General features: G+C 39.1%; 1 protein-coding gene and 1 long non-coding RNA gene across 3 annotated transcripts; one reads left to right on the forward strand and one right to left on the reverse strand.

Moving 5' to 3' along the window:
• Positions 1-1351: 1351 nt before the first annotated feature.
• LOC144632657 (cytosolic phospholipase A2-like) lies at positions 1352-15534 on the reverse strand. Its single transcript, XM_078491340.1, has 15 exons — positions 15369-15534; positions 14282-14360; positions 13547-13693; positions 12305-12426; positions 11691-11728; positions 11467-11602; positions 10676-10812; positions 10142-10367; positions 6610-6730; positions 5304-5441; positions 5084-5197; positions 3866-4201; positions 3579-3763; positions 2864-3053; positions 1352-1947 (listed from the first exon to the last, which is right to left on the reverse strand). The coding sequence occupies exons 1-15, from the start codon at positions 15381-15383 to the stop codon at positions 1742-1744; spliced, it is 2190 nt and encodes a 729-aa protein (XP_078347466.1). The 5' UTR covers positions 15384-15534; the 3' UTR covers positions 1352-1741.
• Positions 15535-21210: 5676 nt separating this feature from the next.
• Positions 21211-26507, forward strand: LOC144631971 (uncharacterized). Of its 2 annotated transcripts, XR_013566829.1 has the most exons (6): positions 21211-21309; positions 21785-21933; positions 22451-23195; positions 23413-23507; positions 23916-25248; positions 26107-26507. It is a non-coding gene; the product is annotated as an uncharacterized LOC144631971 (long non-coding RNA). The 2 variants fall into 2 exon arrangements; XR_013566830.1 differs by lacking the exon at positions 21785-21933 and having other exon boundaries at positions 23117-23195.
• Positions 26508-26737: the final 230 nt, after the last annotated feature.

Genomic DNA, 26737 nt, shown 5'->3' on the forward strand with positions numbered 1-26737 from the left:
TGTATATTCGACGGTATTCAACCCAACCTTCCCATCGTGCGCTGCGATCTTATTCTCGATGAAATTTAGTGAGCGTATTTTCTGTGGCATGGTATAAACAGTTACACAACACTTTCTCGTGGTAAACTATGGAATATCCCACTTGTCACTTGTATTTTCTTCGTATACACACTCGCCTTAAGGCTCGTGTGTATACCGAGAAAATACAAGTGACTTGTGGGATACTCCATAGTATACCACTTGAAAGCGTTTCATAACTAGTATAAACTAATTTTGATGTTGCAGTTGATGATTTTTTTTATATTCTCCTTACCTTTCTGCCTTATAATATATGATTTGGTAATGAGAATTTCGACGCGGACCACTGATGAATTAATTAAGCTGGCCGGGTTCACTTAAATGGACATGATCGCTCAGCTCTAAAGCCCGGGGAGACTTCTCTACAAAGTGACAGGGGTACTCGTCGAAAAATTTTGAAAACATTAAAGGTACCAAAATCCCGTTTAGAACTAACGAGTACTGGCAATTTTAATAGTTATTTAGTAATAAAAATTACTTGCGTAACAAATACGGCTACGGTTCCTGTCATTTTCAGATCAATAACCTAAAAGGTACCGCGACAACTCTAGCGGCGGTCATTGTAGGTTTTAGCACCCTAAGCGGTACCAATCCAATTCTAGTATTTTATACCCTTACGAAAATCTACAAACCGACTCCGGTCGGGAAATCTATACAGTAACTGAATTTTGGGAGACTCGGATCCAACAGAGAGACTATCAGCATCTGTTGATTGTTCAGGACAAATAAAACGGATTCCTATTTCTCCTCCGTTGGGAACTAAACTTTTTTATTATGCAAATTCCGCAAAAACATGTTTCATTGTTTTGTTTATTGTTTTGGCCGCCTTGTCACGTGGTTGCAAACCAAGAATAACCGGAATTTTACGGTATATGATTTTTTAAGGAGAATTTCAATGCGGATAACTCGTGGGGATTAAGAAAGCGGGTCGGGTTCACTTCACTTTCACGGTTTGACATGAACGCCTCTAACACGAAACCCAATACAGAACCTGCACATAACAGTAGTGTAGCATCAAAGTGAAGCAGCTCCGTAAGCCTGTAATTCTACTGATCCTCTAGTTAAGGCGGGACTTAACATAAAGGTCCTTTTTGAGCTGCTTTACATGGGTTTTTTGGAAATATCTCGTTCGCTTTTTAAGCAATGCAAAAACCCTATGCTCGTCCCATAAATCTATGTTTAAGGGTGTTTTGGAAATATTTGGGTGATTTTTGGAAATATTTGGGAGAAGATAGTTTTTCTTAAAGGAGTTGTAAAATTGACTAGTTTTTATGGTTTGAACGATGTTTATTGATATACATCAGTTAATTTTAACATTAAAATTAAATAAAACTAAACACACAGATAATAAAGCTGCCACTCCATATTAGTTCTCAGTTTTTATGGATTACTAGATTTTGATAAAGTTCGTGGTGCCAAACTCATTTGACATGCCGGAATCAAACAAAAATAGAAAAAAACTAAGCATCCTAAGAACGGCTTAACACTCGTGAGAAAATATAAATATGTAAATAAAAGAAAAACGGTTAAGAAATCCATGTCATGACCTCTATAAAATCTCTTTAAGATTCCATTTTGGTTTATCTCTTAAATGTTTTTCCACCTTTACAAAGTGTTTTTACGTTTTTTTTTTTTTACATCGAAATGCTGTTACGCAGCTCTTTTAAGCTCTTAGCTTGTTCACCCATTCAGCTATGACATCTTTAATGGTTTGTTCACCAAGAAGCGTGTTAAAGTAGCTCAAGTCTGCCAGGCGATTGAACTGTTCCTTGGGGTATCGAAAGTTGAACGTGCTGAACCAGCCTTCTGGATCCTCAAAGATGGAGAAGTCGCCATCGCTTTTCTGTTTCTTTGTCTTTCGTTCAACTCCTGAGGGAAGTGGGAAGGGGACAAAACGCAATCAGAATTAAACTATCTAATCTTTTCCCTTTGGTTTCTCCATTTGGGATTATTTTGTTGGTGGGGTTGGGGGAGGCAGGGGTATGAACCTACCGCTTCCCATACCTTTTTACTCTTGGTTCCCATGATGCTATTTCTGTCGCAAAATAGTACGCACTTTTGCGAAATTTTTCTAGATTCATCCCAGTTTCCGCCACCTTGAAAATCTCCCTTCCCGCCCACTATTCTCCTGCCATGCGTAGCCGGCAATCCCGCCCATACTCTCCCGGGCTCCCGCCCCCTGTACCAACCTCGTTCCCAGGTTGCCCCTGTACCCCTCCAATAGGTTTGTCTGGTGCTCTCTTTGCAGAAATTTTTTTTTTTCAGTTTTGTTGCTTTGGTTCTTGAGATTTTTATGCGGCAATAAAATCAGCTGAAACGCGGTTGTATTGTTTGATTGACGTTTCATAACCACTTGCAACCTTTTTGCAATCGTTTACAATTCAACTGGTTGAACAAAATTTTTAACAATTCTTAAACCAAATCAACCGAACACGGTTTTCATCAACCAACCGAAAACTGTTCATCTAAATAAAAAAAGTCATAACCTTGTTCTATTGGGATCAACCATTTCAACCAAACTCGGATGGAAAATTCACTTCCGACAAATCGATCCCTCCCGGCAAAAACCGACTGTAGTTTGTTTGGTCTGTCCCAATAAAACACTACCATAATAACTAAAAAAAGAAATAAATCATTCTCAATGTCGCCCAGACTTTTTTCGACATTAAACAATCTAAAGGACAAGTCTTTTCCTGGTTACATCGATCCTCGCTAAACCCTACTACTAAGAGAAAAAACAAAACAATTGTATCATAAGAAATCTCAAGAGTGTTGCTATGGATACCTGGTGCGCTTTGCTCCCTGAACGTTTTATTCACTAGTACAAAGTGCATCACGATCGGACATGAAGGGTCAGTTGGATGGCGGAACACATAGAATTCCTTCATGCCATATTTCTTGTATTGTTCTTCGGCGTCAATCGGAGGGAACTTTAAGTTGTTCTTTTTCGCCCATTCCTCAGCCAACAGCAGTTCCTAAAAACACGAAATGAAATGATAACGATGGTTGATTAGTGAAATGCGACGCGGCCTTGGGGAAAATTTAAGTTTTCTTTGCAAACTTTGCGGTGAAGCCTAAATGAAAGATCGGGATGCTGTGAGAGTCATTAAAATACTTAAGTTTTACGTCCAAGGTAACGCCAATTTACACCGAGAGTTTTTCTCTGATCTTTAATTCTATGTGACTTTGCAGCCCGTGTGACCTTCCGTCCATCACTCCGTCCGTCTGTCTGTCTGTCTGTCTGTCTGTCTGTCTGTCTGTCTGTCTGTCAGTCAGTCAGTCAGTCAGTCAGAAAGACAATCACTCAGTCAGTCAGGTAATTCAGCCCGTCTATCCGTATAACAGCGTACCTCATACAAAGAAACACTTTTCTTGCCTAAACTTTTGCAGGGCTTATTTTGCGCGAAATTTATTTCCGCTCGCGTAAAAATATAATGATCAAGGTGGAAGTTCAATTTGTTTGCGAGTAATCGGTATATTGACTAGCCAATGACAAATACCTGGAAGGGCATTTGGTTATCCTTTTCTCGAGCACTGAAGTCAAATGACAGGAAAATGTCCACATTTCGCTGAGGCCTGAGTAAGAGAGGGTACGGTGAATTGAACACGAGCCCGCTGTCGACTAAATAGATGCGCTTGGACTTCACAGCTAACTGGTCAGCGGCTTCAGATACGGCTTCATTATCTGAGACGAAAAAAGAGCAGTTAAAAAGTGGCCATTGGAAATATGCTTGCAATCAAGCAGCTCATTTTTTCTTTTTCAGCCATGACGTGGATTTCTACTCACCCGAAGGAACTGGCGCCGACAACAGCTGCAGTCCACGAAGATAATTATGCACTAACCCCGCACGACCCTCTCGAGTCTTGAGGACTGGGAACCTGTCCATGAGATATTCTAGCGCACGTGTCGAAAGGCTGCTGTCAACTTCACCATCTAGCTCCATCGGTTCCTCGTTCGTTTCACCATCTGTTTCACCGTTATCCGTTTGATCATGTTCCGGTTGATCTTGTTCTGGTTGATCTTGTTCTGGTTGATCTTGTTCCGTTTCATCTGGCTCCTCTTCAATGTCACTCTCTTTGGTACCATCCATGTGAACAATTTCGTCTGAGTCAACCATTTCCTCTGGGGGGTGGAGTAAGAAGTTTGAATAATAAATTATAAAAGTATGCAAATGTTGAATTGCTTACAAATAGGTATTACAAAAAGGGTTGCCTGCAAGGAAAAATTGTTTGCAAAAGTCTCTTCAAGAATTAAGTCCCGCTTAATCCTTACAAAAAAGTTGCATTATTATAGGAAATTAACGCGAATTTCAAAAATTCGCGTTAATTTAAGTCGCGTTAATTTTTGTTAACGTTTATTTCCGCGCCGTTAATTAAGTTGAGCGCTAATTTCCATGACCTTAATTTCCATTTTTTTGGAATCAATTTCGCGATACAGTCCAGACGTCTTGACACTTATGAAAAGACATTATTTCATCAGGGTGGAAATCTGCCGGATCACTAAAACTGCGAAAAACGCTCGAGGCGCTTAGTTTCCTTTGTATTAAGGTAAACTTGTTCCTGTTGTCTCAACAAGTCTTTTTTCCTTTGTGTTTGTCGCGTTTATTTCCTTCATTTTGAAATGTTACCCCCTCTTTCGCGTTAATTTCCTTTATTGGGAAGTAATTTTTCCTTCAATTCGCTTTAATTTAACAAAAAAAACAGTTAGCTTGCTTATAAAAATATAATTAGCAACCCAAAATGTCATCACTTAAGAGCCCGCATTTAGATGCGTAAAATAAATGTTTCAGATTAAGTTTTTTCTTGCTAACATGTAGCTTCAAATATAGCAACTACCTTTGAAATAGAATTTCATTTCTTTAGCAATAACGAAATGACCTTAAGGGGTCATTTGGCGGGCAACAACGAATTCTTACGGTTTTCAGATCAATTTTTTCATTCATTTTTGCAGGTTTGAGCTTTGAAGGCTGAAACAGTAACTCAAAAAGTTCAAAACAATACATACGTAGTTCCGTTCTCAAGTCACCAATGCCTTGCACTATTGCCGCATTGTCCTCAGGCGGTTTTTCTTCACCCAGAATGCGTTGCAGGAGTATAGTGAAGGCGCTGCCCCAAAGACCTGAAGGCGCACAAAGGAACAAAAATGTTGAGTTATTTAATTATTAATTTAAGTTTTCTTAATTTGTGAAATTTCTTATATTATTTTACGCAAACTCGAGCTTTACCTTGAAGGTAGTGAAGAGGTGGTTCCTTGTAAGAAGTCAAAAGCTTGCCACAGAAAAATTTGCTTCCGAACTGCTTCGTCTTCATAAAAGTTCCATATTTTGCCATGCCTATTTCATAAGGAGAGAACTCCATCCATTCTGCATGAAAGAGAACACATGATGATCATGTTTATGTCACCCTTGAAGTTCTGGTTGATTATAATGAAGTTATAATATTCAATTGCCTTAACAACTTAGCACCTGTGTATCTTAAGGACCTCTTCTGTGTCAGGGACAATATCAAGAACTTGAGAGGCATTAATAAGATTGTCTTACCTAAGGTCAATACGACCAAGTATGGACTGAAGTCTGTAAGATACTGGGCGGCGAACGCCTGGAATCAACTGCCAGACCGAGTAAGAACAATTGCTACACTACAGGCCTTTCGTAATGCTGTGCGCAGCTAGATAGTCCCTTTTTAATTTTAAAATTAATTTAATACTTATTTATTAATGAATTTTTCGTTCTGTATATATTTTTACATTTGTAATTTATTTTCTCGGCATATTAGCATATGTTTTGCTAGGGGCCTAGCCAGCCCCCGTCAGCTCCGAGGGTAAATAAATTTTATTGATTGATTGATTGATTGATTGTCGTTTCGCGATGTAGTCACTTCATGTGAGTCGCGATGTTTCGACTCCATACTGCTAGTCTTCATCAGGCAATAAGCTTGACTGGTTACGCGTAGCCTTATAAAGCACAATTAATGATCAGCCGTGATTGGTGCATTTCCATCCTCGCAGTTCAATTGGGTTGTTCCCTCGGCGGTACGCTGTCTTACAGGTATTCTGCTGTTGTGTTTCTTGATCGCGGGCATCCGTGCTTACGGAAGCTTTAAAATGTTTTGCGCAACAAATCGACCTCATCGCCTGATAAAGACTAGCAGTATGCCGTCGCCGTCGCGAGACAGTCAATATATAAATAGTCATAGAGAATAAGCACTCAATAAAAAAAATGACATTGAAACACTTGCGTATAGCATTGTGTGACACTTTAGGAATTCCCAGGAACACATGCAAAGCGAGTAGATAGGACGGCCATATTGGTTGTTGTTGTGTCAGTAATGTAGAGCTAAAATAAAACTTCAGTTTTTGTTATTGCACTTTACCACGATGAACAACAAACCTTTCTCATGAATTCAGGTTGTTAGAAAGTACACACAGACTAATAAGTGTTTGTCTAACTTCGCTTATCCAGCTTATCGTTCGTACGTCAGAAAGTTACATGTTGGAGCAGCGATTGACTCCAGTAACCTCCATTTACTCACCGAAGTATTGCTGTGCCGAGACATCTTTTTTGACGTGAACACAGGTGTAGAGAGGGAATGGGGCCAAGGCGTCTTCCAAAACACGCTGCTGGTCACTCAGTCTTGGCATCCTTTTTCGCCGCTATTGACAGAGAAAAAGCAAGATATACAGTTTGCATAATAAGTTACAAGCAACCAAGAAGGGAGACAAGCGAGCAATCAGACATGCATGTAGGAAACCGAGCAGGCAAACATATATGCAGTCAGTCAGTCAGTCAGTCAGCCAGTCAGTCAGGCAGCCAGTCAGTCAGTCAGTCAGTCAGTCAGTCGGTCGGTCAGTCAGCCAGCCAGCCAGCCAGCCAGCCAGCCAGTCAGTCAGTCAGTCAGTCAGTCAGTTAGCCTGCGAGCAGGCTCTCTATCGGGGGCAACGTGAATATTGAACCAGTCTTCGAGCGCCGAAGGCGCGAGTCGGCGAGCGAAGCGAGCCGCTGGGCGAGCGAAGTGAGCCCGCGACCAAAATTGAGAGCCTGCACGCACGCCATTGAATTTCAAATCCGGCGCGTTCGTCCACGAACGCAGCACTCTGATTGGTCAAAAATGACAGGCTCAATTAATGTGAGTAAAACCAGAGTCCATAACAAAGTCAAATCAACTAGGGCCGGCGTCCGTGAATAGGTATGCGAGTTTGTTCAGCAGCGTTCATGAAGAATTTTGGAAACTTTCGCTTGATTCTAACGATTCTTGATTCTCCTTAAATTAAAACAAGAACAGGAAGATGCAGTAAATTGTCTTCTAGAAGGACGAGATGTTTTTTCGGTTATGCAAACCGGTTACGGCAATTGCTTCATATTTCAACTCTTTACAGTGGCAATGGCGGAGAAGAAAGTTTACGAGCGACTCTCGGACACTATCGTTTTAGTAATATGCCCACTTTCCAGCATAATTGAAGATCAGGTGAAGGAGGGACAATGGATGGGTTGAACTGTGTTGCTTTGCGAGATTTAACCGGCGTTACGAGTGTCAGTTCGCAGTTGATTTTGCATCGGCTGAGAAACGCGCAGGAGAATAAAGCAGCTTTACAAATGCCGTTCGCAGAGTGATGCTCACTAGTTAAGTTCGATTTTCTGATTTTTTTGAGGACACTAATCGCACACACGGCTGGACAAACTAGACAATTTTGCGAATTGGTTTTCAATTTGTTCGTACATCTGTCATCATTTGTCCGCGGCTCCCATCGCGATTTGACGCTTAAAATAAATTTTCCGTTTACATGCGAACCTATTTACCAGTTCCACATTTTACCAAAAATGTACACTTGCAGATACAGGAACATTCACTCTCTTTGTTTACAACTTTTTTCGACATAAACGCGCGAGCGTTCGATCGATCTATGAAGAGCCATCGATCGATATATTGACACCGGAAGCGTAGCGAGTTGTCAACAAGTTGTCACATTTCGAGGGGCCGGATTTGAAATTCAATGGCTTGCGTGCAGGCCAGGCGGTGTTGGACACGACTCGCAAAGCATGCCGGAAGAAAGTTTCAATTGCATTCATTATCGTCAGGTCGTCGATCTGTAAACATCTCCTCGAGTTGCGAAGATATTCCTATGCAGAGAGAAATATCAGAGGAAATCCATATCAAATCTTTCGCGAGCCAAGTAGACCTATAAATGAACATAGATACGTATTGTTGGATTTATAAAGACGCCATTTTACGGCCGAACAACTCATACTGGGAGTCAAAACAGCGCGGTTCGTACGCGTCGACTTTTGGAAATTATATTCGATTCTGGCACGTTTGTGATCGAAGTAAACGGGCTATAATCGAACTTATCTTTAGCGCTTCCTTCTCAAGAAATGTCGAGTTATGTATGAAGTACGTCGATGTACTGCTGGCCAACCAAGTTCGCCATATCATGGTTTTTGATGGATTTTCGCTGGGTTGTTTATGTCGAATATCGGCCAAACAAAAGGATGGTATTTAACAACACTTAATATTTGTCTTCTTATAAGCGTGTTGTGCGAATAGAAAAGTGGAACACAGGCGCATTTCTCGTTATTCGAGTGTGTTGCGCGAAGGATAAGTGGAATATAATTCTATGTTTTTCGTTCTTAAAGCGTGTTGCGCGAAGGATATAATTATTAAGTGGAATACATGTATATTTCTCATAATTTGTTAAACATGTTGCGCGAAGGATTATTTGAACACATGTATATTTCTCGTTCTTAAAGCGTGTTGCGCGAAGGATAAGTGGAATACATGTATATTTCTCGTTCTTAAAGCGTGTTGCGCGAAGTATAAGTGGAATACATGTATATTTCTCGTTCATAAAGCATGTTGCGCGAAGGATAAGTGGAATACACGTGTATTTCTCGTTCATAAAGCATGTTGCGCGAAGGATAATTATTCGTCGACCACGGGAGCAATAGTTCAACTGCCTGTGGCCCGGGCACTCGCTCCGACATAACACTACAAAAACAAAAATTGCAAGCTAACATTAAAATATAAATTTTACCAACACTAGCACCGATTTGGGCCCTTTTCCTGTTAAACATCGACAGAAATCACACCATCAACACAACTCCCGCGAAGTGCGGCGAAATGGAAAGGAAGGAAAAACCCCCTAACTTCAAGTCCAATTTTGACCGTTAGAACGGCGGGGCCCGCCCGGGCCCACCGCACTTTTCTTAAAGTTCAACTATCGAACTTAAGTTCTATGCAAAAATAATCTACGGTACTGATCCTTGTTTGTCAAGGAATGAGCATTTGTTCAAGCATGTCGAACGCGTGCGCCAACCAAACCTTTCAGCGATACACCATGATTTCAATCGACTAGTTTTACGAGCATAATCGCTTCCCTTAATTCAGAACTTGACAGATGACTGGCCTAGGTATTTTTCTTCCAGGTCCAAGAAAATAGTCCGTAAATACGTTAAAGTTTTACCGGAATCGCACAAAGAAGATGAGACCTTCTTCAAATCCCGCGACAAAATTGTCCGCCATTGCTTCTCCCAAAAATGACATACGATTGGTCGAGAAATGTCACGTGAACCGTGTCCAACACCGCCTGCGTGCAGGCTCTCCCTCTGGGGGTTGACTTCGCCCACGCACTCGCGCCTTCGGCACTCGCGGGATCGCGCCTTCGGCGCTCGAGGAGTTCAATAATAATATATTCACGTTTCCCCCGAATAGAGAGCCTGCTCGCAGGCTATCAATAATAATATATTCACGTTTCCCCCGAATAGAGAGCCTGCTCGCAGGCTATCAGTCAGTCAGTCAGTCAGTCAGTCAGTCAGTTAGTCAGTCAGTCAGTTAGTCTGACAGTCAGACAGACAGGCAGGCAGGCAGGTAGGTAGGTAGGTAGGTAGGTAGGTAGGTAGGTAGGTAGGTACGTCAGTAATTGAGACAGCGAGACCACACGTGCGTGGGTGAGAGTGTGTGAGTGCCTGGATGAGTGGGTACGTGAGCGCGTGGAAGCGTGGGTGGGTGAAAGAGTAGCTAGGAGGGCGCGTATTTGCTTGAGTGGTGTGTAAATTATTAAGGTACCGACCTTTTTTAGAATCATGTCACCGACAAGATAGCCGAAGAAATCAGTGAAACTGATGGGCTGTCCTCGCCGATATTTTTGTTTTATGATGCCGACATGTTTGTACAGCCACGAAGGAGTCAGTAACAGCCACATCCAGCTATCCTGTATGTCAGCCCTCAGTTCATTCCTGACCACTTTAGGATGAATTTCTGGCCACTTGGGATGAGAGTATAACGTCGAAAGATACCTGACAAGAGATCGAATGTAAAACTATACAATATACTCTTGATGGGTTGTTAAACTTAAAGAAGTTATCTATAACAGGAGCATTAAGATTACAAAAGATGAGCTAGTTGCAGCGAAGATAGCCTGTCAACTCCCTATCAATTCGCTTTTTATTCGATCGCCTTTTTTACCTGTCACTCACCATTCTTCCGATGTGACGTGACGTTACGTTACGTTACGCTACGTTACGTTATGTTATGAAATGATCATAGATGAATCTCTGAACTTTTTTTTTACTGGAGCGCTCATGTAAGTCATCAGATGACATACCAAGTTGATCCTGATAGTCCAGCAGTATACATGGCACAATCTAACAGGCCCAAGTCCTGCAGAGCACAGAATACACCGCTGAGGCCCACCATTGCTCGAAAACCACCTCCAGAGCCAAGAATAGCAATCGTGGGAACCTAGACAAAAAAATTGAAATGTATAAATATGATACTCAAGTGACCAGAAAACAGAATATGCCGCTTTAACGTGTGCGTGTTTGTACTTTACTTAGTTCGGCTCTGAGGAGAATGTGCTGCCTTTGTAATTACATCTGCAAATGGTTAGACATTCTAGTCTTCTCGGATAAGGACGATAAACCGTAGGTCCCGTCTCCTGTATCTTCAGTCTTCTAACAGGGGACGTTAAAGAACCCACACACTATTCGCAAAGAGTAGGGCACGAAGCTCCCGGTGTTGTGGTCTGGCCTTTACAATTGTAACTTAAACTACAGTATGTGTAAAGCGCATTTGAACATAAATATGGAAAATGCGCTATATAAATACATTATCATTATCATTATTATTCCAAAGATTTATGGAGTTCATGTAGTTTGCCTCTTGCTATAAGTGATTTTAGGGTATCTTATTTCCTAACTCTTTGGTTTATTTAGTTTCTTGCATTCCTATACATGCATGTAAATACGAAACTGGGTGATCTATCTTCTCTTGATACAAACAAAAAAGAACGATTTAGAGCGATTCTATCAAAAGTTCAGACGTATATATGTTTAAAGTGTAATAGTGTCACTGACGCAGTGTCTTGCAATGGCGTTTAAAAATGTTCCTGCCTACCTCACTGAGATTCTTTGGCCCTTGTTCTCCAAAAACTTTCTTCATGGCTTCAAAAACCAGCTTCTTTCTTTTCTGAATGAAAGCCTTTTCTTCGTCACATAGCTCAATGCTGTACCGCATGTCGGCAGGAGCAGTGCTGTAAATCGTGATATGTCGATAATGTTATTCTACTAATGTGCCTGTTATAAGAAATTTTCAGACAACGGAGATTTATATAAACTTACCAAACTGCAGCTTTCATTTCGACGTCAACTTTTGAAGCCTGTTGGGTTCAAATAAATATTAGCGACAGTAGTGAAGATTTCAACGTTACAAACAAATTTTAAGTTTATTATAACATTCAGTGTAAAACTGAAACAACAGCTAATCTAACTAATAATACAAAAGTTAACTCCGAACATTTCCTTGCCATGAAGCGACTCCCTGGATGTATGGGATGTTACTCTTTAAAGTAATCGAATCACCACTGCATTTCAGTAACCTGACTATATAAAACTAGCTCTATAAATGTTAGTCTTGAGTCAAGTGGCCCATACTTGCCAGAGCCTATCCCGGTTTCTGCATCATAAAGCGGCTAGGAGCATTTTTGCTCCCCCTGGGTGGGATGCTAGTCCATTGCAGGGTTACCCCCAGCTTTATTTTACCAGTACCCATTTATACACCTGTTTGGAGTGAGGCACTATGAGAGTTAAGTGTCTTGCCCAAGAACACAACACAATGACCCCGGCCAGGGCTCGCAACCAGACCGCTCGATTCGTCGTCCAGCGTACTAACCATAAGGCATCCCACGGTACTCGGATTCAAGGTAATTTATCTAAGCATGAGTTGATTCAAATACCTCGCCAAAGGTAAATGTATGTTGGTAACTTTTATCAAGTTCCAGTGCGCTGAGGTAATACGTCTTCGTTTCCAAGACATCGTCCTTGCTGTAACCGCTATCGGATTCAACCAAAGTGATTTCTAGAAGGAAATAGAAAAAAGTACTGTAAAATTTCAAGCTAGAGGGATATCATGAAAGGGGAGCATATACCGTATTTATTCGATTAAGTGCCCAACCTCGAATAAGCGCCCACCCTGAAGGTAGGAAAAGTTAATGAGCGGCCAGCCTCGAATAAGCGCCCACCCCCACTCCGCAAAAAAAACTGAAGTGCAAAAGAGGAGTATTGATTCTTAAAATTGACTAAGTACTACTAAGAAGACTTCTCCCATGATCGAGTTTTCTTAGTATTTTACAGATACTTTCAATGAACAGTTAAAATTCTGCTTTGGTACATCTTCATGTTTTGTTATTTCCAGTATTGTTTTGTTACAAAAGTAAACTTACTATTTGCGGCAAATCGTGAACATTTAATAAGCGCCCAGCCTCGAATGAGCGCCCACCTCGGAAAAGCGCCCACTCTCAAGGTCCAAAAGTTTAATAAGCGCCCAGGGCGCTTTATCTAATAATACGGTATCCAAGTGGTGAGGGTGGGGAAAATTGTATGAGACGTATGAACCTAGTAAATGGCGTTGCTCATAAATGAGTCTCTCCGTAGCTCAGTGGATGGAGCGCCCGCCCGGTTTTGGGAGATCATGGGTTCGATCGATTCCGTTCTTGCAATTGTATTAAATTTGAATAGCACACAAGTGTTTATGTAAAAATGAAGCACTAATCATTTAGAACATAACATTATATAAATGTACAGTAATGCCTTGTATAACATATATTTTACTAAAAGTTAACATTTTCGATCAACTTTAGAAAATAAGTACCTGTTTTCAAATTTTAGGCTTAATAGGTTTTTAAAAAGGGGGTCTAATTTGCAAATTTTAGCCTAACAGGTTCTTAAATGTTAGATTCTTACTCGCGGGTTTTTACTGTATCACATCTTCCTCATTTCACTACCGAACTTAAAATTTACCATCTTTCGAAAATGCTGCGTTATCATCAGTTCAATTCAGACAATTAAATCTAGCTGGAACGACTTGTTCTGAGCTCAGCCGTCTTTAAATTGATTCAGCCGCACCCGAGTCTCTGCAATGCGTGTGTGTGGTTGGAATGAATGCCTTTGAAGTGCGATCATGTAAAATGTCAGCTTACCCAAATGATTTTTTACTTGTGGATCCAGAAAAAACTGAAAAGTTTGGTTCCATTTTGGGTTTTTGGTGTTATTTTTCACCTTCGTTTGCCGTCTGCCATTAGGAGCTGTGGGTATGAAGAGCTTAACGTACGGATCGGGTGTATCCCCTGTGGAATAAATGCAAAATAAAATAACTCTTTGTATAATGTGCTGTTAGATCAGGCAGCCCTCAAAGTGAGTACATGTGAGTACGGTAACTGTGTCAGTGTATCTAACACAAATACAATACGCTATTATCTCGGATGAAAAAATTTAATTGGCTAAGGCTTGAGGCAAGCCATGCTCTCACACCTCCACCTCCACCACCACTCCCCCCCCCCCCCCATTACTCCCACCCACCCACCCACCCACCCTCTCTCGGAGCTTCGTATTCTGGGCTATAAATAGGCCATTTCCGAGTTACCCTTTGCCTCTGTTTCAAAACGAGTCTACGTGCGAAACCATTTATATGAAAATGAGTTTCACCTACAGGTCCATTTTCATGCAAATCAAACTCATTTTCATTTGAATGGTTTCGCACGTAGACTCGTTGTGAAACAGAGGCAAACTCTGAATTCTGAATCCATTAGTTATTTGTCGAAACTAACATAGCCTGCGTGGCAGGCGTAAAAAGGGGAAGGGGGTAGTAGGAGGATTGAGGGAATTCGCAGGCTTAAACTGACACTGTCACTATTCACATAAGATATCATACTTACAGTAATCAGAATATCCCACCGATATGTCACGTCCCCGAAGGACTTTGACCTCCAGCTGAAGGCAAGGGCGATAAGATGCCTGAAAATAGCATGGTATAAAAAAAATAACATGAGCAAAATGTTCACCAAAGTCAAATAGCGTTCTTGTTGAGTCCACCAGGTCATAGAACGCTTTCTTTTTTTCAGGAACCGCGGAGCCGGAGGTGTGGGGCTAAGGGGCTTAGCCCACCAAAAAATATTTCCGAAAAAATATAGACTTTCTAAGACTGAGAGTCTCTAAAGCCCCCCCACTTCAAGCCACTAGTCAGCCCCCCTCCCCCTCTTCAATTGCAAAAAATGCATCGCGGTCCCAGACCCTGTTTTTCATAATCTTCCTCGACTTCATAATTTATCCTATCTGAAAGCTATGACAGGCTGATTTATTCCTGCCATAAAACCGCTCATCCAGCATCGTTAGTTAATTTGATCACGTGATCATACTATGAAAAATAGTTTCTTTCAAATTAAGCCGTTACAAATTTACAAATTTTTCTCTTGCTTGTATTTATTTATTGTAACTCTTCTGGGCACAAATAAAAGATTGTTGTTGTTGTTGTTGTTGTTGTTGTTGTTGTTGTTGTTGTTGATTACGCTTAGACAGGTAAATGGCAGAAAAGGCTCATGAATTGATGCATGACTCGAAAGGATTATGTTCTAAAACCCTACCTATCAAACATGCTCTTCTTCTCGTAAATCTACTTGTGTACCCATATATCAGTCCCATCCACATAGTAGAAATTCCACTTTTAGTGAAAAAAAAAACCCTCGATCCAACTTGACTTATAAGCAGCAAATGAACCGACTATCATATTATATTTGATCAATTCAATCATGGCTATAATTTAATCGCTTACAGTTTGTATTCGAAGTCTGCCTGAATTTCAATGAAATTATAAATAATCACACACTCGGTTTCGTGTCCATGGTGGGAATCATTATGCAATAATTAAAACTGAAAGTATTCTGGAGGTAAGCGTAGTTTTGCGGGGTGTTAGTAGAATCTTAACAGTTATCTGAATAGCCACTGAAGTGCCCCAACTTGACCTACCTGTACTGTAGACATTCGGCTGATTAGTGCGATCGATCTCTGTACAAATCTTTTCCCAGTTAGTTACAAGACACGCTGTAACCTTAACGAGCTTTCAACTTGTGTACTACTTTACTATTGTCGAAGAGTAGTGTTTATAATGCGAAGGTATATAACGGAAATATATTCAGTCCTTCTAACCAGCCATGCAAGCCAGAGGCTTATTACACTCACTGGGAGTATAGCCAATTGTACCAGTTATAAAGCTTTGAAGGCTTAATGACCCTACAGAAACAAAAGGTTGGAAAAACACCAAAACAATCCCGCTGAAAAGCGTTGTCTAAGCGGAATTTTTTTTGTCTTAGCGGAAATTTTAACCGCATAAAACGACAATACTCAGGAAGCTTTATATTCTAATGACGTATTTTTCGTGTTCCGACTCAACCAAAGTTGCACAAAACAGCGATGTAGTCGAACTGCACGTTTATGGTTTTGTAAATTGGCCAGCTGATTAGCATTATAAATTAGAAACTTTTCACGGTCTCCTGACGAAAGACAAAAAGGGATTCCTGGTGGTTTTCATCCGACGCCATCGAAATTATCATCTGTTAATCCTACCAAGCCATACGCAAAATTTTACCATCGACTCAGTACTTCGTTTAGGACATATAACGTACATTTTGAAATTTGTGATGTCGCGGATAAACGTGTTTCCTAACTGTCACAAAACGGATATTTTTTTATCGTATTTTCAACTTTCGAACGTGATAATATGTAGCGTTATTCAAAATGATTGTTACGCACCCAAATTAGGCACGAATAGATTGTGCCGGTAAATTCAGGAAAAGTTGCTTCACAATATACCCAAAAGTTGCTCTAAAGTTGCTCAAATATTAAAAAGTTGCCACCAAAATTTAGAAAAGTTGCTTGCTCTCTAGAGTCGTTTTGTTTTAGATAAATACCGAGAACGTGTTAGCTTGTTTGTTGCCATTTAAACATTTTCATTAAATATTCTTACAATCGTTAAAAGAGACCAAAAAGCCATTGTTATGCTGTGTGCTGCTCACAAATATTTTTGTAAAAAGAAATTTAAAAAAATAAAAAAATAAAAATTAAAAAATTAAAAAAAAAATCAGTTTTGATAAAACCAGTTTTAATAAAATCCTTTGAAATGAAACGACCTTTTATGGTTTGGATCGGTTTTATATCAATTTGTTGCTCAAAAGTTGCCAAGGAAGGCAAAAGTTGCCCGAGGTTGCTGGTACTACAAAAAGTTGCTCAAAACGCTAAAAGTTGCTTAAAAGTTGCCGAGCACAATCTATTTATGCCTAACCCATTCGCATAAAAGTAGCCAATCAGAAGCGCGATCTACTGTCCTGATATCCTACGATATCAAGTCACTGACCTGATATGCAACGATATCATGGTCACTTTCACGTAAAGAAGTGTTACCGTGCGATGAAAAGAAAGGAGATTTTACCAATAAAACAGAACATTGTATTATAAGTTTAGCTGTTGTTTACCGGTCGTAAGAGGAGTAAAAACTTTCCCGCCAAAACTCAGTAAACTTCTGCGCGCTCGCAATTTGCGCGATGTTTGCCGAAGAGTACTGAAACATTCATACTGAAGTCGAAGTTCCTAAAGTTTTCGTTAAATTTTGTTTTTGAAAATGTAGAGAATAAAACTTCAAACAAACGAGTAAAAGACACACAAATTCTTTTCGCGGGCCACACGCGGGGACGCCTGACAGATTTCATTACCGTGACTACTAAAAATTTAACTGGATTTTTGGCTGAATCAGGCTCGTTTGGTCTAGCCAAAATACGAGCCATGGTGAGACTAAACGATCCTGATATGCCACCGAAGCGTACCAAAAAGGTACGATTAGTTATAAGGTATAAGTGAAAGCGAATAATATTATGGTAGAATCTACTTGACTATTAATTTTGTATAATCTATGGCGGCTGCATACTGTAATGTTCTCAAAATTATTTTTGTGATTACTCGGTTGTGCAAAACGCTACAGAGCTATAATTTTGACAAAACATTTAGCTACTTGAGTTTCAATGAGTTCGTCTGTGAAAAAAAATAATTTCCGAAAGGGCACAGCCTGAAACAGCTGAAAGGGCTGTTAACCGTTCTGTTTCATCCAGTTTACTGGTGAGGAAGACTTGAACTCTCACAAGGTCAAGTCCGTATTAAAAGTAAAAAATTAAACTCATTTTGTGTCGGCATATAAACATTTTAACACCGCCAGTTCATTCCCGTGTTCGCTCATGCGAAACGTAATCTGACATACATTTCTTCGAACTTTGGAGTCGGCGGAAGGCTTTTTTACTTTACCCTCTGTCTGCATTTTTCTCCCGGTCTGCAGTGTTCATTTTACCCTCAATCTGCATTTTAGTCTTCGTTTTACACTAACCGCTTAGAAAACTCATGAGCGATGTGAAAACATGTTGACATCGTGAAAACACCGGCAAGTTCGAACACGCCAAATAAGGAATATGGAATTATTGAACTGAACGCATGTTTCGCTGCACCAAATATGGATTAATTTAATTTTAAAATCATATGAGCAGGAACATTTGTTCACGTGCTAAATGCCAAATATAGCTCGAGAACAATACAAGCGCCCGCGAATTTTAGGAGTATATAACGCAATCGCTAGTCAGCGTCAAAGAAATCTTTCCTCACCAACATTAGAGTTGCTCCAGCGAACGAACTGCGCTGGTGCTTGTTCGCTGTCGCAATTACAATACAAGTAACTAGTAGTAAGTCACATTTAACCCTATTCAGACCGGGCTTTTTTGGACCTTCTCAGACCCCCCTATGTAACTTCCAGAGTATTTAAGCAATCACCATAAAACTTATAGGATATATTGTATGTCCGATACTCTTTCTTTTGGTATACGTCACGTGGGATGGTGACGTCACATCACGTGACAATTTCATCATGATGTCAAAACAGCCGCCATCTTGGATCCGCCATCTTGGATTTCAAAATTTTTCCAAAATGCCAGAAAACCACCCAAAATCACTGCAAAGTACACAAAATAAATAAAAATGTGCTTTAAACCCTTAAAAATGTAAAAATAATTCCATTTAAGTTGATTTTTATTAACAGAAACACACAAAATTACAAATTTGGGAAAACATGCCTGTCAAAATGCCGTTGCCATGGTGATGTCAAGTTCCTGACACATTATCTAACCCTACCAAATTGTTGTCAGATAAATTTTAGGAAAACTCAGAAAGTTTGGCAGCGTTTGGTTAAATCTTAAAAAAGTTATTGAAGTTCGAAGTCAGCGCGGGCCTCAAAAGCCCCCCGGTCTGAATAGGGTTAAATAGTTCCTATCCAGGGAAAACAGATCAAGTACAGGTCAATCTCAAAGTGACCGTAGTTTCCGATGAGATCAAAGTCTGCTCACGAAAAAAAAATAATATGCAAAGATAAATTAAAGAGCACGATGTATTTTTTTAACACCCACCCCTAACAAGCCGCCAAATGCAGCACATTGTTTTCTGCCTTGGTGAGTTTGGCTCATCGCGTGAGTAAACATTGCGTGACTCTTCGAGCGAACTTCAAGAGCGGCCATCATCACGCACTTCCGAAGGTTGTGAGGTTTGACCTTCATAACTCCTAGATCAATATTAATTCCTCATTCCTTATGTTACTAACCAAGCCGAGTTTAAATTTATGCAGTCTTCTTTCTCAGCTTCAATTCTTGACAAAACGAGAACACAATGCTTCGACTTTTCAGCTATCTCGATACCCAAAGAGCTTGATTCCTTCAAGGCGCAAGTGTGTTCTTTTTCTACTTCGTCCTTTCAACTGGAACACTGTTCATTTGCGGAGCATTAATATTCTACGTGCTTTAATTGCGTCTAGCGGAAAACGGCATTAATACGGCCGCTCGAACCAAATACCCATTGATAATTGACCAATCAAAGCAAATGCAGTATTTAAGAAACAATATTGAATGATCGTATTCAGTTTATTCAAAACGCCTGTACCTAATGTTAAGTCATTGGCCTCTTTGGATTTGTGGTTAACTGATCACTTATTGTAACTAATCGAACAACAATTTACTTGAAAAATTTGACAAACAGTATAATCTGCTTAGCTAAACTACAAAGCGATAAAGTCACTGCGCGTGAAATAAAGCGGATAAATACCAATCATTTTAACACGACTTGATTTTTTCCTTGCGATTTCCTACTTGCTCAGTCATGAAATTTGTCCCTACCCCGTTAGTAAGGCCAAATTTCCGTGGCCCGTTGGTGGCCGTACTAACGGGGTTCTACTATATACGGTACTTTAATTTCTTTTAATTTCTTTTATTATTACCATATTTCTTTGTTTTAATTCTTTTAGTTGGATCTCCTATCCCGGTGGATAAAGTGGAAAACCCAAGCGAGGAACAAATAAATGAACTGCATTCCGAGTATACAAGAAACCTGAAGGAGTTGTTTGAACGAGATGCTTGTGGAGAATCAAACGAAACTGAGCTTGTAATCCAGTAGCTTGAATTGTCAAATACGGCTGTATGGCTGAAAAACTGTCTAGAAATTCCGGAAAGAGCAAGGAAGAACGCCAATTAAGGACTTAGTCCAGTCCCTGAACTCTCTCTCTTCTGCGCGCCCTTTATAGGAGTTCAATCCACGCGCGAGAAGAGAGGGTCCCATTCTCGACCCCATGCGCAAAAGAGAAGTGTTCTGGAGTCGAGAATGAGAGAGTCCTTCACCGGCGACACTCTCCTGGAATCGTACCTGGACTCTCTTCTCTCGCACCGATCTCGCGCCTTAGTTTAACCCCTATAAAGGGCGCGCGGAAGAGAGAGTTCAGAGAATGGACTATTCAGGGCTATGAAACAAAGGGAAGAAATATTAGCTGCGGCTGATCCGTGTCAAAAGTACATGTATTAAAGAGTTTTTCTGAAGCAAGGATCGAAATAAGTACTATGACAGTATAAAATTTGAAATTGCAAACTATATCATACGCATATAAAATTTTAGGAAGAAAAATGTTATTTATGTCGCCATTTTTGCTCGAAAAATTAATAAACTTGATGCTGAAGTAACTCAAACTCTATATAATAAAAAGCAATAATATTCCGAGTGATATAATATTCCATCGTCAACCAACTGAAAATGTGGATTTCCAACAGTTCCTTTGAAGTCTGTAAATCAGAGAGTGAAAAGATGCAGCCGGAAAATGCATGTACCAAAGCCCGAAACATCGAAACGAAACGAAAGCCTAAATAGCACTCCGGTTAGCCTGTTTACGGTTAGCTCTCAATAATTGTAATGCGTTTTGCTTGTTTCGGTGATTTCGTTGCGTTTCGGCCGTTTCGGCGTTTTCGTTTCGTTCGTTTCCTTTCGTTGTTTCGGGTTTTAGTACATGCCGCCGGAAAATGCATGGATCGACGGCTGGCGTTGCAAGTCTTTGGCAGACGTCAATGTGTTTTCTCTATTTTATTGGCCCTCAAAATTAATTAACCCGGGTAAATTTGAAAATGATACGCCTCACTTGTGAGCGTTTTTGAAAAGCCCCGTTTTTGGTGACCGAAAACGCCGTTTCAGTGTGGGCGGTTGGCCTAGCCGGGGAAAAAAGATGCGTTTTCAAATTTACCCGGGTCAGTGTGGACGGGGCCCGAATTGAATAAAAGTGTCAGGACGCATTTTTCCAGTACCCCAAATTTCTAAAACAATTAACTGTTGTTTTTAACATGACGTATTGGTGTAAAATTCGTGCTTTCTCGCGAGATTTGCCGAATGCTCATTACTCAATGCACAAAAATCTTCTCGAAATATTCAGATTAAGTAAAGCGCATTTATCGCAGGTGAAATGAATTTTAATCAGTCGCGTACATGAAGAAGTCTCAAAGGACACGCCGATCTTTTTGATGTTGGTCACAGTTGTATGCGAGCCTTCGTCTTCCTCGATGTGCCCCATCTTCGGGTCAGTAAGTTTTCTATCTTGTCTTTGTGTTTAATCGTCTAGTTTTTGTAGCTTAATAAAGCTTTTCGCTGCGTTCAGGTTTCCATTTCAATTTGGCCGTTTAGCGTCTTTAGCGGCCGGTTTCCTGAGCTATCCTGTGAATGTGAAAAGTCAAGCGTGCTCATACATCGGTGACGCCATATATAAATAGTTGTTCCAGTAAAGTTTCTGAAGAACTGACGGATTTCACCGAGCAAATTTGGTCTTCATTCTTTTATTCGTTTGGCAGCAAGCACGGAACAGAAGGTTAGAATGTTTAATCCAGCTACAGCTACGCTTTTTACTTCGTATTTTGTACTTGTAACGTTCGGAGTGCTGCTGTGTACATTTTCTCTCGCCTGGAAGGCCGCTTTAAATTCAAAGTTAGAGAGATTATAGTTGCAACTTCCTTCAAAAGTCTAACATAACACCAGTAATTTTAATAACTTTTACAAAGTTTATTTCGCAGGCTGGCGGACTTACCGCGAGCGAGGTGTTGCAGTTGGCTGACGAAAGCTTGGTTTCATGATAGATTCCTGTTGTTGACGCCTGAGAGCAAGACAAATACAACAAGACCCTTCAACATCTTGTTTGGTTCATCTACAGGTGAAGTTTGTTTGATCTACTGAAAATATAACACGAAAATTTCGAAAATTTCCGTGATTTGTGGCAAATGTTTATATACTACAAACTACTTTCGCTCTTTTGATAATGGTTTACTATTACTTTTAAATTAGAAACAATAAGTAGCCAAAAACAAAGCTAGAGCCTGTTATGAATACCTTATTATAGGAAATTAACGATACATGTTATTAACGCGAATTTCAAAAATTCGCGTTAATTTTATTTATGTTAATTAATATAAACACGTTTACTATAAGCATTTAACCAAAACTTTTCTTAAATTCGCGTTAATTTTATTACGCGTCAATTTTGTTCGCGTTGTTAAAATGCCTCGTTATATTCCTATAATAACGGTAAACTTTAAAATTTGGAGAGGTCAACAAAACTACTTTCTTTCACATTCTCAAATTGTTATGTTTTTTGTAACTATGAATGACTACCAAAGTTGTTAACCCAACAATAAGGCAACTTAAATGCTTAACCTTTTTCCTTTCTCTAGCTCATTCCACAAACGAACAGAGGTACGTCCAAAGAAATTCAGTTTAGCCATTTTGGAGCGGTAAAGTTCAGCTTCGGTGCCATTTTATGCTAAAGCGACGTTGTTATTCCAATCTTGACTGGCTTAATCATGGTGTAAACAACTTCAGTTACAGATAAGTCAAACAAAGCTTCTCTACTTTTGCTTATTTTAAAATTATTTTCAGTTGCAAATTTTTTACTGTTTCGAAAGTTTGTTGCACAACACCCAGTTCTGTTCAAAGTAAACTCGGCTCCATTACTAGCGTGAGTTTTGTTTCAGTTTTTTACCATTCACTGTTAAATTTGGACTAACGTTAAACGCGACAAAACATTGGAAACGAGAGAGAAGTTTTAAACACGAGAAATTAGAAACTTCATTAACTTTTAATCTTTTATTTGAATCGGATTTGAACAACCAGGCCTAAATGTTTAGCACACGCTGAATTTGTGCTTAAGAGTAGTCTTGCTTGAAATTTCTTTCATGTGTTTATTTTCTCGGCCACTGTTTCAAGCTAGAGAAGTTTCTTTGATTCCAGTGATGCAGTATTTCTGATGAAAGCTTATTTTTATTTTCTAATGTTGCCTGAAAAAGAAGTATAAAACGACGAAGTGTTCTCACTGGCGTATTTTTGTTTCAATGTTGCAGGAGTGTTTGTTGTTTGTTACATGTATTCTGCAACTCGACGACTTTTGACGCAAACAGGGTGCCTTATCTATACAAAAAGGTAAATAGCGTTATAATAATGTTCAGTATTTTCGAGGCCAAAACTTGCTTCACTGACATGTACACAATAGTAAGCACTTCACTAACCTCGCATGTCTTTTTAATTTTTCAAATGACAGTGATCAGGAAACCAGAAACGAACTTGATAGCAAAGGTCGATTAAAAAAAAGAAAAATGGCTTTATTTTAAAATAATTGCTGTTTCCCTTTTCTCTACAGGTTGAAGGCAAGAGCGTGCAGCCATTTTGAATCTCGATGCATTTGTAGCTCTTGGACTCTGGTGCAAGTTTACAACTGGAAATATCTTATTTCAGGTAATTCCATGCAGTTTTCATTTTTACTGTCATCCCCTTTTTATTGATTTCAGTCCAAGAGTGATGAAAATCATGTCTCATTTACAATATTGATACGTAGTGAAGTATGTGACATAATGAAAGTCGTTGTCAAATGGCAATTGTTTTGATATAGTACCAATTTCTAACAACTCTCATTAAAGGAAAACTAAGGCAATCCGTTATGAGAGTAAATATTTCGAGTATGGGACTAAAAAGGTTTACATCGAGTTCATTATTTCTGTGTTCAACGTGAAGCTGTCAAATATTTCACTGTATTAGTTTTATTCAAATAATTGTTTAGTATACCAGAACTAAACTTGTTCATAGAAGATTGACTTGACAAATGAGAATAGCTTAATTTATTGATGTCTCCTCTTTTTTCTCGAGGTGGAACACAGTTGTGTTGAAAGAAAAGTACAGCCATTTTGGATTGCAGTGTGTTGCTCTTGGACTCTGAAGCAAGTTGACTTCTGGAAACATCTTTACTTTTTCAGATAAGTTCATCATCAGTTTTCTTATCAATTTTTGTTGTTTGCCGCCGGTGATTCATCGCTTTAAATCCTAGAGTAATCAAATCTTATGTGTCCTCACCATATTGACAAATTGTCAAGTATCTTACACAGCAAGTCGTTAAGTGAGGGTATTTTCTATAACGTATTGCCAATTTTTCATCACAAGCATTTGAAAGTCAGTAAGGACGATTTTTAATCGGCGACCCTGGGACTAAACCAAAAAACTCTCAGATTTCCCCTTACAGTGACAGTGTCAAATGAACATTATTTAAAAACAGGTGATGAAAACAATATCATCTGATCATCAACTAAGGAATTTTGTTTTGATGTAGCATTAAAATATGTAGTATGGAGAATTAAGTTTAGATTTGTCTGCAACCTCAAAAACTCGCAAAAAGTTTTTTTTTCGTTACTCGAGGAAAAATTAGATTTTTATCATCTAGCTTCGGCATTTATGGGTTAAATAGAAATCATTTTTTTTTTCCTTCACAACAATGAAATTATGTAGGTATTATGTACGCAAATTTGTTCCTTCGTTATGACAGAAGAAAAGTCATATAAATATGAAAGGCAACAACAACAAAATTATACAAAATTATTTTTTTAAAAAACCGCTGCGGGACACCCATAATTTCCATTAGCTGGCTCTATTAAAGATTAATTCTTTCATCACTAACGTTTATTCTATGTTAAGACCCGTTTACACAGGCGATTTTTGTCGCACAACTCAATGCAATTTTTGTCGCGATATCGCGGCGACATGATGCAACTTCGGCGCGACAAAAATTGCATTGAGTTGCGCGACAAAAATCGCCTTTGTAAACGGGCCTTTACGTATTCTAAAAAAATGTCAATTTTTGATCCTCTCAGCAGATACATAGAGGTTGAAAAGTCAAGAAAATGAGCAACAACACAGAGCCTGGGTGAATTAAAGACAAGCCAAGAACATTTGTAATCTTTTTTATCCATAAAGACCGTTTACAAAACTTTGAAACTACAATAGTAATGATAAATACTGAGTGTAAATTGAATAACGTTATAAATGTTTGATATGGTACATTATAGAAAACCGTTTAACGATGGATTGCTCATTCTGCTCTTATTAAAGTGATATAGTCAGAAAAGTTATTCTTTAATAGCAATGTAAAAACAGTCAAAGGAAGCAGAAAAATTACACAAAAATTGATCCACAATCCCACGATCCACTAGTACAGTAAAGGAGGCTCGATGTAGTTTTTTTAGCCGAAGGGTGGTTCTTTTGAAAATTAAAATGATCTAGAAAGTCAATGTTCGATTTTTGCCAAAATACACCATAATGATCAAATATGACCAAATTTAAATTTTTTTTACCGTCACTTATCCACAAAGTTTACCATAGCAACGATTGACGTTTTCTTTTGTTCTTAAACAAGCTTGATTTTCTCGAAATCTAGATTGACTCTTGGTGTTTATTTTTTGATATGTTAAAGTTTAGTAGATTGACTAACTGTTGACGAAATTTTAGAAAAATCTGTAAGAGCGTTTTCAAGTAAATGAAGAATGAAATTTTCCGAAAAACCCCGTTTTAACATAAAATAAACGCTTTTAAATTGTTTTGTATTATTTGAGCGCAGTTACTCTCACTGAAATATAAATACTTACACCATCAAAGACCATTTACTAAAAGCGAAAGTGTTTTTGCTTAGGTAAATTTTTTAAAATATATCGACTGCCAAGTGTAGTAAATTATAAGAAAATAACAAAAACTTCATACTTGATTTACTCTAAAACGCTCTTACAGATTTTCCTAAAATTTTGTGTACAGGTAGTCAATCTACTATACTTGAACATATCAACAAATGAATACCAAGAGTCAATCTTGATTTCGAGAAAATCAAGCTTGTTTGAGAACAAAAGAAAACGTCAGTGGTTGCTATGGTAACCTTTGTGATTAAGTGATGGGTAGAAAATTAATATTTGGTCATATTTGATCATTATGGTGTATTTTGGCAAAAATCGAACATTGGCTTCCTAGATAATTTTAATTTTCAAAACAACCACCCTTCGGCTAAAAAAACTACATCGAGCCTCCTTAATATGTTTTGAAAAACGTCAGCCAAGTGGTTCTTTGCAATAGCTATTTCACTTAGTTGTTTATTTTTCGTTCAAATGTGTAAAGGAAACTGTCAAAACAGAGGTCCTTATCGTGTAGGCAACTGATGTAAGAGCAGATTAAACGGGCCTGACCCAAATGCTCTTAAGAACTCTCTATAGATCTAATATAACGTTGTTTAGAGACTGATGAGAAAAAGGATAAAAATACGCTGCACCACTTGAAAAGTGACTGCGGTGAAACTTGTGTGGTTGTCCTTTACTTTTCCACTTAAATTTGGTTTACTCCCATAAACATTTCTTCCTAACCCCAAGAAGGGGATATTTCTAGTAAATTCTTGTCTTTCCTTGGGGGAAGGTTAGAAGATTATGAAAGGGAAATAGTCCATTTTACAGTTGGCTGCCAAGTGACCTGGCCTTTGAATGGTAGTGAGGCTGGAGGTGACCTTGCATTGATACAAAGCTCTCTGCATTATTATGTAAATACAAACTAGTTAGCATCAGAACAACATGATTAACAAAACAAAAGCAGTGAGGTCTGTATCAAGACAAGGTCACCTTCAGCCTCGATTCCATTCAAAGGCCAGGTCCCTGAGCAGACAACTG

Source organism: Oculina patagonica, chromosome 12 (genome assembly GCF_052425735.1).
Source record: "Oculina patagonica isolate OP01 chromosome 12, crgOcupat, whole genome shotgun sequence".
Classification (NCBI taxonomy): domain Eukaryota; kingdom Metazoa; phylum Cnidaria; class Anthozoa; order Scleractinia; family Oculinidae; genus Oculina; species Oculina patagonica.